Source organism: Amblyomma americanum, chromosome 11, assembly GCF_052857255.1.
Source record: "Amblyomma americanum isolate KBUSLIRL-KWMA chromosome 11, ASM5285725v1, whole genome shotgun sequence".
In the NCBI taxonomy this organism is placed as follows: domain Eukaryota; kingdom Metazoa; phylum Arthropoda; class Arachnida; order Ixodida; family Ixodidae; genus Amblyomma; species Amblyomma americanum.
The window spans coordinates 11900257-11915037 of NC_135507.1; the positions used below are offsets into that span (position 1 = coordinate 11900257).

The following is a 14781-nucleotide window of genomic DNA, read 5'->3' on the forward strand; positions in this document are numbered from 1 at the left end:
AAACTGAAACGCAAGTATAAAGCAATTTAATAAGATGGTGCTACCAAGTGTCATGAAACTACCTTTGTATTGCTTGATGTGTTCTCAGTTACTTTCCCCTCTCTTTTTTTTTGTCCAGTTTTTTCAGTGAGCACATTAGTTACCATAAAACAAAGTGAGAGATAATGCATGTGTTCCTCGTTACATACGATTTCTTGTTACAGCATTCACAATTAAGCACCGCAGTCCTATAATAGTGTGTGTCTGCATTACCTATGCATGCACAATATATGCGGTCTTGGTCAAGTCTTTGGGCCACTTAGGGTACCTCTAAAAAGACTTAACAGGTCTTGAAGAGATGAGGGCTCTCTTCACCCTGCATATAAGAGGTTTAAAGGGCTTCAGAAAGGGGCTCTCAATAAAGTTGCGGTATATCTGGGATCCTAAAGGACGTTGCTTCACAAATATTCTCTAGCAAGAATTATTTTGAAGCAATTTGTGGAAGATGAATTGTATGTAGTCAGAATTATAACTTCCCCATCTTGGCGACTTTCCCTCTCCTCTAAAGTTTCGCACACCGAAACGGCCGCGCTCTTCGGCGGACCCCACTCACTTGGCCCCTCCCGTACCTCCGCCGGCTGCCGGTGCATGTGCAGTGGCCGCGGCCATGGTAGCTATGTGATGTCTGAAAGAATTTGGCGCGATGAACCGATGATAGCCTCCGGCTGCTAACGTCCCTTACACAGCATGATGTCATATGCCAGGTTTTGCGTGAAAGCCCGGCACCACGCATCACTGCGAGGTGGGGAAGCAGGAATTTTTAAAAATATATTGTAAATTTTCTGCTTGCTTTTGAGGTCTTGTACGTGACATGAACACTCAGTGGCTTGTACCCTACATAGTGCAAGCATTCTAAAGCCAAGCTCGAACATCCTTTTCTGTGGCCCTTTAAGGGTACTATAAGCTTCTCACTGCAAAGCTGAGACGCAGTTCTGAAACTGCAAAAGATTTTAAGCTAGCTTCATTAACACCAAAGATATCTGCAATTAAAAATTGTGCTTCTCGCCCCTCTCAACTTGTATGGCCCGGAGCGTCAGAAAAGAAATAATGGAAACGGGTTGGGACTGCACCCCATAACACCCTATCAAACTACATCCCGCCCATGTCACCTGGGCATGCCCAAGTGAGAAGGCTTGCTTTTAAATTCCACTCGAATATTTCAAAGATCATCTCTACAGATTTGTTGATTTGGAATATTACTATGAAATTCGCTTCAGGGTCCCTTTAAACTTCCTAAGCCTAGGGAAGGCTGTGCTTAACATAGTTTATCCAAATCGCATAGAGGGCTGAGAGCTTCTTTGACTGCAAGTTATTAAGAGTGCTTCGTCAGCTATGGGAATGCCTGAAAGGATGACTTTTGTATCTGGCTTGGGGCTGACTACATGGATTTGGCTACTGTAACGTAGCTGCATTGTGATGCTGCACATGAAATTATTTTAATGCGTTTTTTGCCTCTTTACTAAATTTAATGCAGATAAATATTTGGTTTACGTGTGTACACGTGGAAATCAGCAATGCACTTCTTAGGCTTCCTTAAAGAAAATTTGCCTTCTTTCAAATGAGCCCACATTTCTGGCCAATTATGAGCCAAGCCGAATACGAAGTTCACACTTCTTGGCATTGCGGTGAGTGAACGACTGTCCGTGGCGACAGTTTTCCTACTAGGTAGCTCTGTTACTCTGATGTTGACGTGGTGGTGATGGCCTTAGGCATGTTGGCTTGATAATGCCTAGTGTCATGGTACCGATTGTCTCAGCTCGAATGCTAAGATTCTGGCTCATGAACGAAGTTTTCTTTGTGGCTTACTGCGCTTGTGTTTGCGTCCTTCTCGTCTCGTATTTGTTACTGCTGCGCTGCAATTTTTCCAGTATGCAGTACACATTGTAAAACTTGGCGGAGACTATTGGTTTCTTTTGTTTGCCGACACTGTGTACTGTAAGTACAGATACTTAGTTGTGGAGAAATACTAATCTGAAGCTCTCAGCATACACTGCGAGAGCTTTAGCACAGCGAGACTGCAGTGGTGGCCAAGTAGTGGTCACAGCATGTGCCTTGCTTGCAGGAGGTGTGAGGTTTGACCCCCACTGCCATAGGGTATTAGCACTGTTGGTCAGTTTCTTTGGTAACTGAAATGCTTGGAAACTGGGCCTTTGGCCCAATTTGCCCAGACAAAACACACTAGTTGTGTTACTTTTTGACGAAGTCACCCTTGCACCATTAACACCAAATCATCATCAGCCTTAGCGCAGCAATTTGCTGCGTACGGTTTTCTCGGGGCTAAAACTCTCTGCTTATTTTTGCTTCTGATTTAGGAGTTTTAATGTGTGCGCAGTTTAGTAGTGCTGCCAGTGAAGCTGAATCTGTGTGGTTGCTGGCTTTTTTATTTTGTTTTTTTTTCCTCATTCCGTGTTTGCATCCGCACAGCAGTCGCAGGACGCAAACCAGTATGCAATGTTGGAGCTCATGAGCTTCATTGACGACGTCACGCTGTGTCCTGCAGAGTTTGACTCCAAAATAGAGGATGTCACAAGCATATTGAGTGGCATTACCGATGCCGGCGGTCTCTCTCAAGTTGTCGACACAATCTTTCAGCAGGTGAGTACTGCTTCCTGGACTTATCGTTGCAAGCACAGATGAGATTTATGAAGGTCCATAAAAGTATCTTCCTGTGGCCCGCATGAAACATCCTTTTTCAACATCTCTGCATGCGCACTGCCTTTACATGCCGCTCTTAGCTATGCAGTGAAGCTGTGTGCTGTTTGCAAACAGCTTAAATTATGGGCAACGCAGCGAGTCATGGAAAGAAAAATGATAGATGTACCGTCGAGGCAGAGTGGGTGAGGGAACAAACGCGGGTTAATGACATCCGAGTAGAAATCAAGAGGAAGAAATGGGCTTGGCCAGGGCATGCAATGCGAAGGCAAGATAACCGCTGGTCTTTAAAGGGACTATGCAATAAATTAATTGAGATTACGTAAAGCAGACGAGAGATAGGCATCTCGTCACTCGTCACCCCAACGCAAGAATTTTTGAGCTAGCATCAATAACAACCAAGATATAGACGATTAAAAATTACGCTCTTCCTCTCCCCCCCTCAACTCGTACACGTGGGGCACCAGACAAAAATAAAGAAAACAGGCCTGGGACTCGGCCCCGCCCATAAACACGTTATCCGCTGACGTTCGGTTTGCAACTTCCGGTTGTCGCTCCTAGCACCCAGCAGCAGCATCTCTAGGAATAACATGCCTAAGTTCAACACCTCGCCAGTCACCAGGTTTGCAGCCAACAACGCAGCAAGGCGTATTCATCTCGGGCGGACGAAAAAGACACTGCGAGTGGCTCCGGAACTCCCGACAGGAGGAGGCGGCAGAGAAAAATCGAAACCATATGCGCGAAGGCAACGCCCTGGCTTGCGCTTGCCCGAGAGGGTCGCGCAGCGGCACAAGCAGACTATTTTCGCGGCTACCAGAAGTGTGCTTCCGTGGCTGCCGTGGCTTCAGCGAATGATAGCCTGTGGTAGCCTGCTAATGTCATGGGTATAGTGACGTCTTTTTTCATGATTTTAGTTTTCAGATCGGTCACTACGAGCACACCAATCGGCCCACGAATTTTAAAAAGCACGATTTTTAAAAAATCATAATAAATTGCTGGCTCAGTTCCGAAGACTCATACTTGGTGTGAATGCTTCTTAGCATCATTTATAAGCATTGAAAACATTTACAAGCGACTTTTTATTCATTGCATAGTCCCTTTAAGGGTAACTGAGTGGATTCCAAGAGAAGGCAAGCGTAGCAGGGGCCGGCAGAAGGTTGGCGGGCGGATGAGATTAAGAAGTTCGCAGGCAGAGAGTGGGCGCAGCTGGCAAAGGACTGGGTTAATTGGAGAGACATGGGAGAGGCCTTTGCCCTGCAGTGGACGTAGTCAGGCTGATGATGATGATGATGAAATAAAGGCACGGCTTTCTAGTGCTGTGCTGCGTTTAATTTGTCTTTGCTGATTTTTTTTCTTTTTTTCTATTTTGCTTTGTCGAGTCAGTGGGAACAAGATTTTCCAAGTCTAGAAACAGCATTTCAAAATCTTTTTTCAAAGGTTCCTCCGTTTGTTTTTTGGATGCGGGGTTGCTATAGGTGCATGCATCACGTGCTGGTTCATCGTGCTACATTATTTCAGGTTCATTTGGGGAGGTGAAGTGCTAAACACCTCCAAGAATTCGAAATTAATCCAGAGCCCTCCACTACTCTCGTAGCCCCATGCGCAATACCATCAACAATGCGTTCACAAGTGTGTTTGCTCTTCTCGCAAGAAAGCCGGCCACTAGTGTCTTTGTACTGCCTGAGCAGAAGCCATTCTTTGGCTTCATAAACTAAGAGGGAAGACACGGAATAGGAAGACATGCAGGTAAGGGCCTATGGTAGTGTTGCATGGGATCCCTTCGAGTTTTCCTCATAGCAGTGAGTCGGAACATGACTTCTTGTCCAGAGTCTCTTTTAAACCGTGAAACCAGGATGAATTTAGTTGTGTGTGTCACAGTTATGTGATCCTTCCTGCTTGCTTACTCTTCCCCATCTTTTGTGCAGGGCCTGAAAGAGGCAAACTTCAGGTATAGCGGGGCACGCCTGTGCAACCACTTGGGAAGCAACCTTCAGATCAGAGGCGTGGAGGAGGACTTCACAAGCATGCTCTTGGACCGGTGAGTGAACCTGGTCTGCAAATATGCTGTGCATTCGTAGCTGTAGTGTGGCTGTTCTTACTCCACCCACATTTGTTATTACAGTAGAATCTCGATCATACAAATCTCACGGGGCTACAAAAAATATTCGTTATCATCCGAAACTCGTGGCATCCAAAACTGACAAAATTCGTATTCATAATTGACACAAATCTGTTTCTGGCTGACGGGGTTTACTTATGGCCGCCTGTCACCGCTCAATGTTCACGGTGCACACTGAGCGACTGGCAATTGCAGCGTCGGCGACTTATGGGCCGCACAACTAGTTACCCGGCATCTGCTATGTACAGGCAACAAGTACTTAATGCTCGACGGTGTGGTTGCAGCTCGCATATTCATATCATCTGCAGTGGGGCAGATGGTTGTTCGTAACGTCTGAATTTCTGCCCATTGCACACAATGCACTATGACCATAGCATTTTACGAATTCGTATTATCCCGAAATTCATTTCGACCGGGATCATATCACTGAGATTCTACTGCTATACTTTGCGGTGTTGAGGCAGTCACATTCTTATTGTATGCCACCTGTTTCATCATTTTATGTGGTCAGTGGTCTCTCTAAAGTGCAGCTCTAAAAGATTTTATTTAAATGTTTATAGGTTAATATTACGTTTCATATTTCTTGAGCCTCTTTTGCTCTTTGTTCCGGTGTATAATTTTGCAAAATATCCGACTGAAACAATATTAAGCACCCTTTTGGTTACTTGGGGAAAGTTTGGCAGCCTGAATCAAGTTTTACCCATTGCATTTTTTTTTTTTTTGCCAGGTGCCACAAAGAGTGTGTCAAGCGAAATGACCTGGGGTCCGGTGATTTTGATGATGCCTACCTACGCGGACTGCTGTCGTTCATTGCAGAGCTGTTCTCACAGATGGTGGTCAGTATTGGCAGGCATCTCCTCTTTTTGCTGTTGATTCGCTGAACTGAGTTCTCGGGCTGTGGTTCTAGTTCTTATCCAAATTTTTCTTGTGTATTCGGTCAGGGAGAAGTTAAAATAGTGCAGGAGCGCATATTAATATGTGTGAAGAAGGTGCATGCAGAAGTAAGAAAAATATTACCAAAACAAAAACATCAAGGGTCATCAGTCATGAATTATGATTGGCCATGTCATGGCTATACAGGCGTACAGAAGGTCCGCCAACTTATGTTGCCCCTTTGCGTACGATAACACAGGCAAATCTGTCATAACCTGTCTTCGTGATTGATGACTCGGCCTTTCGTGCCTTTGCTTTGTTGATATTGACTTTGTTTTAGCATCTCTGCATGCTTTATTCACACGAGTTTAATGCGTTTATGCAATAAATCCATTCATTTGCTGGAGAGAACTTGGGTGCCTCATGTCTATCTCTCATCCCATTTTTTTTAGCCATTTTCATTCATGTCAAGTCACCAACACATCCAACAACGTACGTTAATGCTGCAGAAATGCATTTGCACTGATTGGATTACAGAGACCTCTGTATTCTGTCGAAGCTGTCTTCTTTTTCTTTCACTCCATCTTCCTATTCTTGCAAGCTCATCTTGATAACATGGACAGAGTGAGATTTAAATGATTACAAGAGAGGTGTGCCTGGCGGTTAACCTGGTATGCTGCTACTGTCAGTTGACCTGTCTAAGCAGCTATGTATGCAACATACAGACTGTTGTGTCACTCGCTGAAATTGGAAGAAAAATGATCTCGGTTTAAGCTGCAGGCTTGTTAGCGCTCAGGTTTTGCAGAGAAGTGGAACTTAACGATAATTTTTGTTCTTTACTGCGTTTGGATTGGGTATTTGCCTGAATTGGTTACAGTTAATCTCACTCTTCGTTCCACATTTCTCACGTTTGTCTGCTTGGTTACAGTTAATCTCACTCTTCGTTCCACATGTCTCATGTTCGTCTGCTTTTGTCATTCTGCTGTTGACAAGAGCTGGACCTGCCAGTACAGCCATTGCAAAAGTTTTTTGGTGTGGCATCACCGAATATGGTGCTGACTTTTGGTTTATCCTCGCCGATCGAAGCTGGTATCTCGAGCCAGACATCATATAAAGCAAAAGTTTCCCACTTAATGAAATCTTTTTTTTTTTTAAAGAAAAGTTGACATCACTTTGGGGGTGATTCATTACACGGGGGAAGAAGTTTAAACAGATTTTTGTAAGTGTCTGAATTTCATTTATATCCGCCTGCCCGCTCGCTCGTTTTTCTGTTCCATCCATTCATCCATCATCAAAAAAAAGCGCGTAATCGATACGTTGCATCCCCGCATCACCGGCATTCGTGTCACTGGAATTTAGCATCACTTGCTTCAAAAGGTGTTTGCTGTATTACAGCGCAATCCAACGATTTTACGATAGTTGATGGCACTGGCCAATCATGGCAAGATAAAGCAGTGCTGAACAGTGGCCGTGAAGGTCAGGTGCACATTTTTGCACGCGAGGTTAAAAAAAATTAATTCTTAATGACATAAGTGGAGAGTGGATTCATTATGTGAGTGAATAGTATGGTACCGCTAGGGGTGCCTAGGCTGAGATAATTTTCTTAATTTTTTCTTAGCGACATAACAGCCTACACAATACGTATATGACCATGCATATAGCGTGTGCTGTAGAAGATATCGGCGCACCTTATTGTCACGCAGAGGAGCTCTGCAGTGCAAATGAAAGGTTTGCTGTAAAGCACAGATGCCACAGTGACCGAAAAGTCTGACAAGCAAACCTTAAAATGCATTTATCTGTTAAAAAAAGATTCGGTTTAAAATGGTGGTGCTGGCGATGCTTTCAAAGCAAAGTGCAAAAACTTCTTTTTGGCCTGTCGGGGTGCGCATGCGCAGGAAAGAATTTCCTGCTGCTCTTGCTGAAGAATATGCATCAAGGACAAGGTAGAATTTTTGCTGAAGTCTGCAGTCGCAGAAGTGCGGACACCCACCGCTGCTTATGGCCCGTGCACTTAAATAACCTGCTATGCTGTCTGTAAAGGCATAGCATTTTAAAACTGCCCCTTGTCTTACTCTCAGTTTTATTAAATTTACGCTTCGAACTGGCACTTCTCCAGCACTGTTAATAATGTACTGCTGTCTGCAGCGCTCTATTAGCAATTGCACCATGAAAATGCGTATTAGGTTAAGAACGGAAAATGCATTTTCTCATTTTCTATAGCAAGAAAAGGCACCTAATTTAAGCCACAGCCATTTGGACATGTCCACTTAGTGGGCACGTACGGAATATGGGCTGAGCTTAGGCTTCTCTAGCCAATCACTGAGCACTGTGCGGGACCATTCTGTCTCTCTCTCGGTGGGTCGAATTGGAGAAACGGGGCCACCTCGACAACCCTGCCTCTGTCTGTGGTTGCCGTTCCTTCCCCAGTTCCTGCGGGAGGACCACTCGTACAAGGTGAAGCACCTGGCCTCCTGCATTCCCAACATGATGCACGCTCTCCTGCAGTCTCTCACAAAGGACAACATCAAGTGCACCACCCAGGTGCTGAAGGTGAGCAGCGGACTACCTCCTCTTCCTCACCCCACTGCTGGGCTCGTGCTTCTTGCCTCACTATCATTGTTGTTGCCTCACTATCGTTGTTGTTGCCTCACTATCGTTGTTGTTGCCTCACTTCTGGATTTCCCAGGTCTAAGAGCCTTTGAAATTGCTTCATTGCATGGGTATCGTTTTAGCAGACCTATCCATTTCTGTCAGTGATAGCTTAGCCAGAATTGAGAAGAAATGGGTAGAGGCAGGGCATATAATGCGGAGAACGGATATCCTATGTTTCCTGAAGGTATCGGAGTGGATTCCAAGTGAAGTCAAATGAAGCGGAGCCAGATGGGCAGATGAGACTGCAGTTTACAGGGATAAGGTAGTCACAACTGGTGCGGGATGGGGTTAATTGTAAGTCATTGGGAGAGGGGACATAATGAAGCTGATCCTGATGGTGGTGTTCCATCACAGCACATGTGGCTCATTTAAGACGCTAGTATATTCTTGTGCAATTACTAGAATGTTAAGGTGGGACTAAAAAATAACCAAAAAATAGTTTTTCTAAAAATCTGTTTTTTTTTTTAATCGGCAGTTATTATCCTCCAACTCCCCCAATTTTTTTTCCTCCTGGAAGTCAGAATTTTGACCATGGTATGAAATTTACATCTTCATGTAGGCTGAATATGCTCAGAAGCGAGCGATTTAACGCCATGACAATTTTGGACTACTGGCTGTCTTAGTATGTCAATATCCTGACAGCTAGGACGTATGGAGATTTTGCTTGCTAAGGGAAGCTGAAGGAGCAGTGTTTGCAGTAACCAATGCATAATTTTTCAACCATGCTTCAAAAATTAATGATTTTGCACAGTTTATCCATGCATGATATGCACACCTTGAATGTTGCTTTTCCAAGTGCTGTAAAATTAGAGTAAAATAGAAAATACTTTGGTTATTGAATTCTGTACTCATTAGATATATAGCCATGCATTAAACAAAAAATTATTGACTAGATTAAATTATGTTAGGAGGTATCTAATTTATAGAAAAAGCAATTTAACATTTGAAATCAGCATTAAAAAACTGAAAGTGATGCATAGATTCATTAGGATTGAACTTAAAATAAGGAAAAGAGGTCTAAGACCAGTGTCTCCCAAGACACAAGGAGTTTGACTTGGTTAGTCACATGCCACCAATGCAACTTTGCCTGTGTCTTTTTTTCATACACAACACCCGTAAACTCATTCTCTTTTCCTCTTGTGCAACGACAGGCCAATGATGGCATCTCATTTCATTGGTGTTTGCGATGCAGCAGGCCAGTGTGCTAATGGTAGGAATGGATTTAGGTAAATACCAGGAAGTTATTGTAAAACTGGGGGTTGTGTCCCGTTGAGGAAAGAAGTCATCGCATGGTAAAAAATCGAGATCCTCTAGACCCTGCCTCTCCAGGATCTTCCCGTTTTCATGTCCATATCTGCATTTTCTTGTTTATATGTCTGTTCTCAGTATCAGCATTTGGCCGGGAGCCACTGGCTTATGCTCCACCAGCGATAAAACTACCCCTACTAATACTTGACCTTTAGTTGTTGATGTTGCAAAAAGAAGCAGTACACTCGCGGCCATCATAACTGAATCACGGATGGATTAGATTGGATTGGATTGAACCAATTTCAAGCTGGCAGTGCCTAGTGGGAAAAAAAGGCACCACCATGCTTTTTTGGCTACCATGCCTGTCTTGTTTATAGTGCTAATCCCTAACACGGGGACTCACCTGTTTGTTTTCTTTTTTAAACGACGAAACTTAGTATTCAGAACCAAAGAATGTTCACAGATACTGTCTAGGCAGATAGGTCCAGCAGTTATTGGTCAGTTCATTAAAATATTTCCCTACAGCAAAATAAGGCAGAGACGAACCGTTAGAAATGCAACCAAACCCAGTTATAATGAACAGTGTTATTCAGTGCGATTTGTTCGATATATGGAATAATTCGATATACCCAAATCCGCTTATAATGAACTTCAATGCGAAATTTATTATACACAAGGTTGCGAACAGTGGAGTGAAAACATGCTGGCAAAAGAAAAAGCATGCCACTGACCATGAATTATCTCTTCCACGTAATTTATTGGTAAGAAATTTACACCTATTTGCAGCAGGCAGTGATTTTTGCCTTAACACTGCATTTAATTCATCAAAGAGTATGCTCCCCTTGTATTTCAGAGCAGTATCGTCGTAGCACATTGGTAGTAGAAAGGATTTCGTGAAGCATCGGGATCATCATCCGGGGGCGGCCTCTCAGTTTCCTCGGTGGCACCAGACACCAGTACACCGGAAACATTTTCCCCTAGTCCAACAGGCTCAATGTCACAGCTACATCGTCGTCACACGGAAACATTTTCCCCTAGTCCAACAGGCTCAATGTCACAGCTACATCGTCGTCAACCGTCAAAAGAATCCTTGAAGGCAACGTCTGTTGGCGCAGCGTTTGGTACATTGGCGAGTTCTTCGCACAGAGTGGCAACTTCGTCATCTAGCACTGAGCGCACTGCACTCTCAGCTTCCGCACGCAATTGTGTCACGAGTCGAGGCAGCTGGCACAGGACAAGGTTAATTGGAGGGATATGGAAGTAGCCTTTGGTCCTGCGATGTGGACGTAGCCAGGCTGATGATGATGATGTGGCATGAGATCTGTGACTGCATACATTCCTGATTATCATTATTTTTTTTTGCCTCCTTTTTGTTCTTATGACCAGCTTACTGGCGCCTGCCTGGAGGACTACGAGAAGGTGGGGTCGCCCGGAGCCAACTCTTGTGCCCTCGACAGCGTGTTTGAGAAACTCTGCGAGATCTCTCAGAAGAAGGACATTGACCCGTAAGTGTTGGGCTGCCATCACAGTGGACTCGTACAAAGGCTCGCATGTGGCTTGTTGAAAAAAATTTTGGAAGAGGCTGCTCTGAAAACTGGCCGAAAGCTAGATTCAAAAATGCAGTGTGGCTCATTTCTTGAGCATACAGTAGAATCTCAATGATATGATCCCGGTTAACACGAATTGCAAGTTGGTGGTACGAATTTGTAAAATGCCCTGGCCAGATTGCATTGTGTTCAGTGGGCAAAAAACCACTCCCATTTCGGATGATATGAACGCACGAGTCGCAGCCTCAACCTCAAGTACCAAGTACTTGCTGTCAGTACATCGTCGACGCTGCATTCGCCAGTCACGTTGTGCTCGCCGTGAGTACTGAGCGGCAGCGCGCGACCAGCGCAGCACCGGTGTAGTGAGTCTGTGCTGGCACACGGCCATAAGTAAACTCCGTCAGCTGAACAGAACCGCGTAAATTCTGCATATAAATTTTGTTCGTTGTATGATACAAATTTCAGATGATACGAACATTTTTTTGTGACCTGATGAGAGTCATATTGCTACACATGTTTAGAGGATGACGAAATGGTTTTAGAACGGTGACGTTGTGGTGCGCGCTTGTGATATTTTGTGAATGGTTTGGCTCTCTGAGGCCACCGGCCCTTGTCCTTGCAGAATACCTTTGACGTCACGTATTATTTGGTGGCGGTGCTGGGTATGATTGAGATTCTGCTCTTATTTGTTTTTCTTCTTCTTCTTCTGTTTTTACTGAGGTCATTAGTTGTAGTGCTTGAAATCAAATATCGACTGAATGTGGTCTGTGATCACATTTGATAAATAAAGGCCTAGCACGAATTAGGCCGCACACTTTTCCACATACTCTAATGGCCACTGAGCTCTTTGATTTATTCACCTTCTTTGCTGTGGACACCTTTTGCACTCTTGGTGACTCTGCTGTTACTGCATCAGAATAAGTGCTCTTGGTCTCTTGCTCTGTGGATGGGGCCTGCAGGACTGCGGCGCTGATGGTCAGGAATGTCCTCGAGCTTCGTGAGAGGAACTGGGGCCGCACCTCGTCATCTTCGAGCTCCCCATCTTCTGGCCAGGCAGATGACGTGAGTCGGCTTTATGACATCTTCATTTTGATTGCCACTGGCTCATAGACTCGCGAGGCGTGAAAGGCCCTGCCTTTTCTCTTGTTCTGCCCTTTTTTATCTCTGGCTGTCCTAATCCCTTTATTTTAATCGCTTTCTGAAGCATGGGTGATTTGGTGTGCCTGTTGATATCATTCTAATGCCTCCTAAAATTTCGATGCCTCTTGCTTTGCTTGCGATGGGAGTCCCATGGGTGCGTCGGTTTGTTTACTTGCCACTGTGTGGCACCAGTTATATGGAGCAGTCATTTACATCATAGTTCCGGGCGCTTGCATGGCCACCGGATGTTCCCCATTAGGTGCTACTTTGCAAAGAATAAGAGAACAAAATTTTGTTCACCTTTTCCTGATGGTTTGTCACTGCACAGGCTGAACTGGCACAAAGGATCGTAAGTGGGAGAGGGCAGGAAAGGGCAGTTGAGAGGAGAGGGCAGTCGAAATTGGGAGGCTGTGCTCACTCAAACTTTTTGCCATCTAAGGTAGCACAACAGCATGGCAGGAGCTTGAAGGTTGTTGCGCTCGACTTATGTTATGTATTTTAGGGAATTGGGTGTCCATTTCAGTTTGCTTCTGTTTGAAGTTATCGTAATGTCTTCACTGGAGCAGCAGTGTGCCGCGTTATATAGAGAGTCACCCCTTTGGTATGAACCCTGTGGACCAGACTGTGGGCCAAAGCACCAACCTTTTTTTTTTTTTGACAAGAATGCCGAATTTAATTGAAAGAAGGGTGCAAAGAGTTATTCAACCTCGATATAACGAACACGGATATTAAAGGAGTATAGACACCTAATTTTGGTGGCATGTTTTCTTCTGTATAATGATGTGGAAGACACTACTACGCATGAATCACCATGTGATATTCGCCTACGAACGCTGAATAATTTATAATCGAAATTTTTCTGTCGTGCTGTTTCGGTTTCAACAGCCGAACAATGGCTGTGACGTCAAAGAGTACAATAGGCTGTTGAAACCGAAACAGCATGAGAAAGGAATGCGATTATAAATTATTTAGCGGTCCTAGAAGAATACCAGGTGGTAATCCATTTATAATAATGCCCTGCACATCATTACAAACTTCAAAACACGCACCCAAAATTTAGGTGTCTTTACTCGCTATATAGGTGTCCATACTGGCTATTGGCTATAGCGAACTCTTCCCAAACAGTTTTAATAATCACATGTACTTTTCACTTTATATATTGAAAGTGGTTGGCCCTAGAATGGATGTACACTAGAACCCCTCTATGATAAAGCAACTCGGACCAGCAAAAATGTTTTCTATAATAATGTCTTTACTATATCAGTTGTTGGTGATGGCGTGGATCTGAGAATGCTCTCTGGCAATTAAATGGCTACTTACGGAACACAAAGTGTTGGTTTATGAAAGAAACACTCAGAAATACCTTCCATCCTGCTCTCATCATTCCTTTGGGAAATATTTATTTTCAGTTATCACATTTTTATGTTAACGCGTTTTCGATTTCATTTACGTCTTGTAGTAGTACCGCATTTGCACGAATACAGTGTGGCCACGAATAAAACGCAAGCCTAATTTCATCTGAAAGCCATAGCTTTGCATGAAAATAGTGTCATCATTCCCAGCATTCGTTTAAGAAGCAATATTTAAGAATTGCGCTTGACATTGTCAAGCACAGCAACACCGCTCACTCAGTGCCACTGCGCCTTCGCTTCTTGCCGCCACTTCCCTGCTCTGCATTTCCGTGTTGTGAATGTTTGCCCCTTTTTTCCTCTAGCTCTCACTGCACTTTTACAGGCTTTCCTTTCTCAGCAACTCGCGCCACCTTCTTTCTGTGTTCATAGCCAGCTTTAATGTTTTTTTTTTTCCATCCACATTGCGCACTTTGCCTGACTATTAAGATTTTTTATGTGTTCACTATGACAAGGTTTGTACAGTCGGACCCCGTTGCAACGAAATTCAGGGGGTGCGCGAAAAGTTTCGTTGAAGCGGAAATTTCATTGTGGCGAAAACAACCCAAAAACACTGTCAGGTTGGACAACATATTCCCAAAACATCATCAGGATCGTTGACAGCGTGCTCTGTGAGGTGCCGAAGTCTGCTGCAGCATCTCCCTCTTTCCTGCCGTTGGATGCCGCGCTGATAATTCGTGCCTTCTCTTCAAGAGAAAGGAACTTCCGCTTCCTAGACAAAGTCGCCATGCTCGTGTCGATTGCAGCGCACAAGCACGAGTGAAAAAACTAGGGCAAACACGCTGCTGCTGTTGCCAGGCTGCTGCGTCCTTTGTCGACGTATTAGTTGTGGCTCTGGCTTGGAAGAAAATGGGAGCTTACACCTGCGCCTTGTCGCAAGTCAGCCAGCCCGATTGTCATCGCCACCAAGCAATGGCGGTCTTCATGCGCGTTTGAATGAGTGGATCAATTGGTTCCAGCAAAAGTTTAGTCAAACAAAGCAGCGTGGACCTCCGGCAGTACACAGATGGGCAGCGATATTTCGCTGAAGCAGAAACGTGCCCCAAAATTGGTTCGATGTGATGAGAAATTTGTTCCATTACTTTCTATGGCGAGCTGACGG

The 14781-nt window shown here is 44.4% G+C and overlaps 1 protein-coding gene across 4 annotated transcripts in view; it reads left to right on the forward strand.

Annotated features, from left to right (window-relative positions):
- The window catches only part of LOC144110454 (polyadenylate-binding protein-interacting protein 1-like), a 29392-nt gene that overhangs the window by 2318 nt on the left and 12293 nt on the right, over nucleotides 1-14781 (forward strand). For 3 of the 4 annotated variants that reach the window (XM_077643355.1, XM_077643352.1, XM_077643356.1), the window contains exons 3-8: nucleotides 2464-2634; nucleotides 4617-4729; nucleotides 5538-5646; nucleotides 8111-8233; nucleotides 10970-11088; nucleotides 12090-12192. In XM_077643355.1, the coding sequence (XP_077499481.1) occupies nucleotides 2464-2634; nucleotides 4617-4729; nucleotides 5538-5646; nucleotides 8111-8233; nucleotides 10970-11088; nucleotides 12090-12192 (738 nt within the window). The remainder of the gene's footprint in view (nucleotides 1-2463; nucleotides 2635-4616; nucleotides 4730-5537; nucleotides 5647-8110; nucleotides 8234-10969; nucleotides 11089-12089; nucleotides 12193-14781) is intronic. The other variant, XM_077643353.1, reaches the window with a different exon arrangement.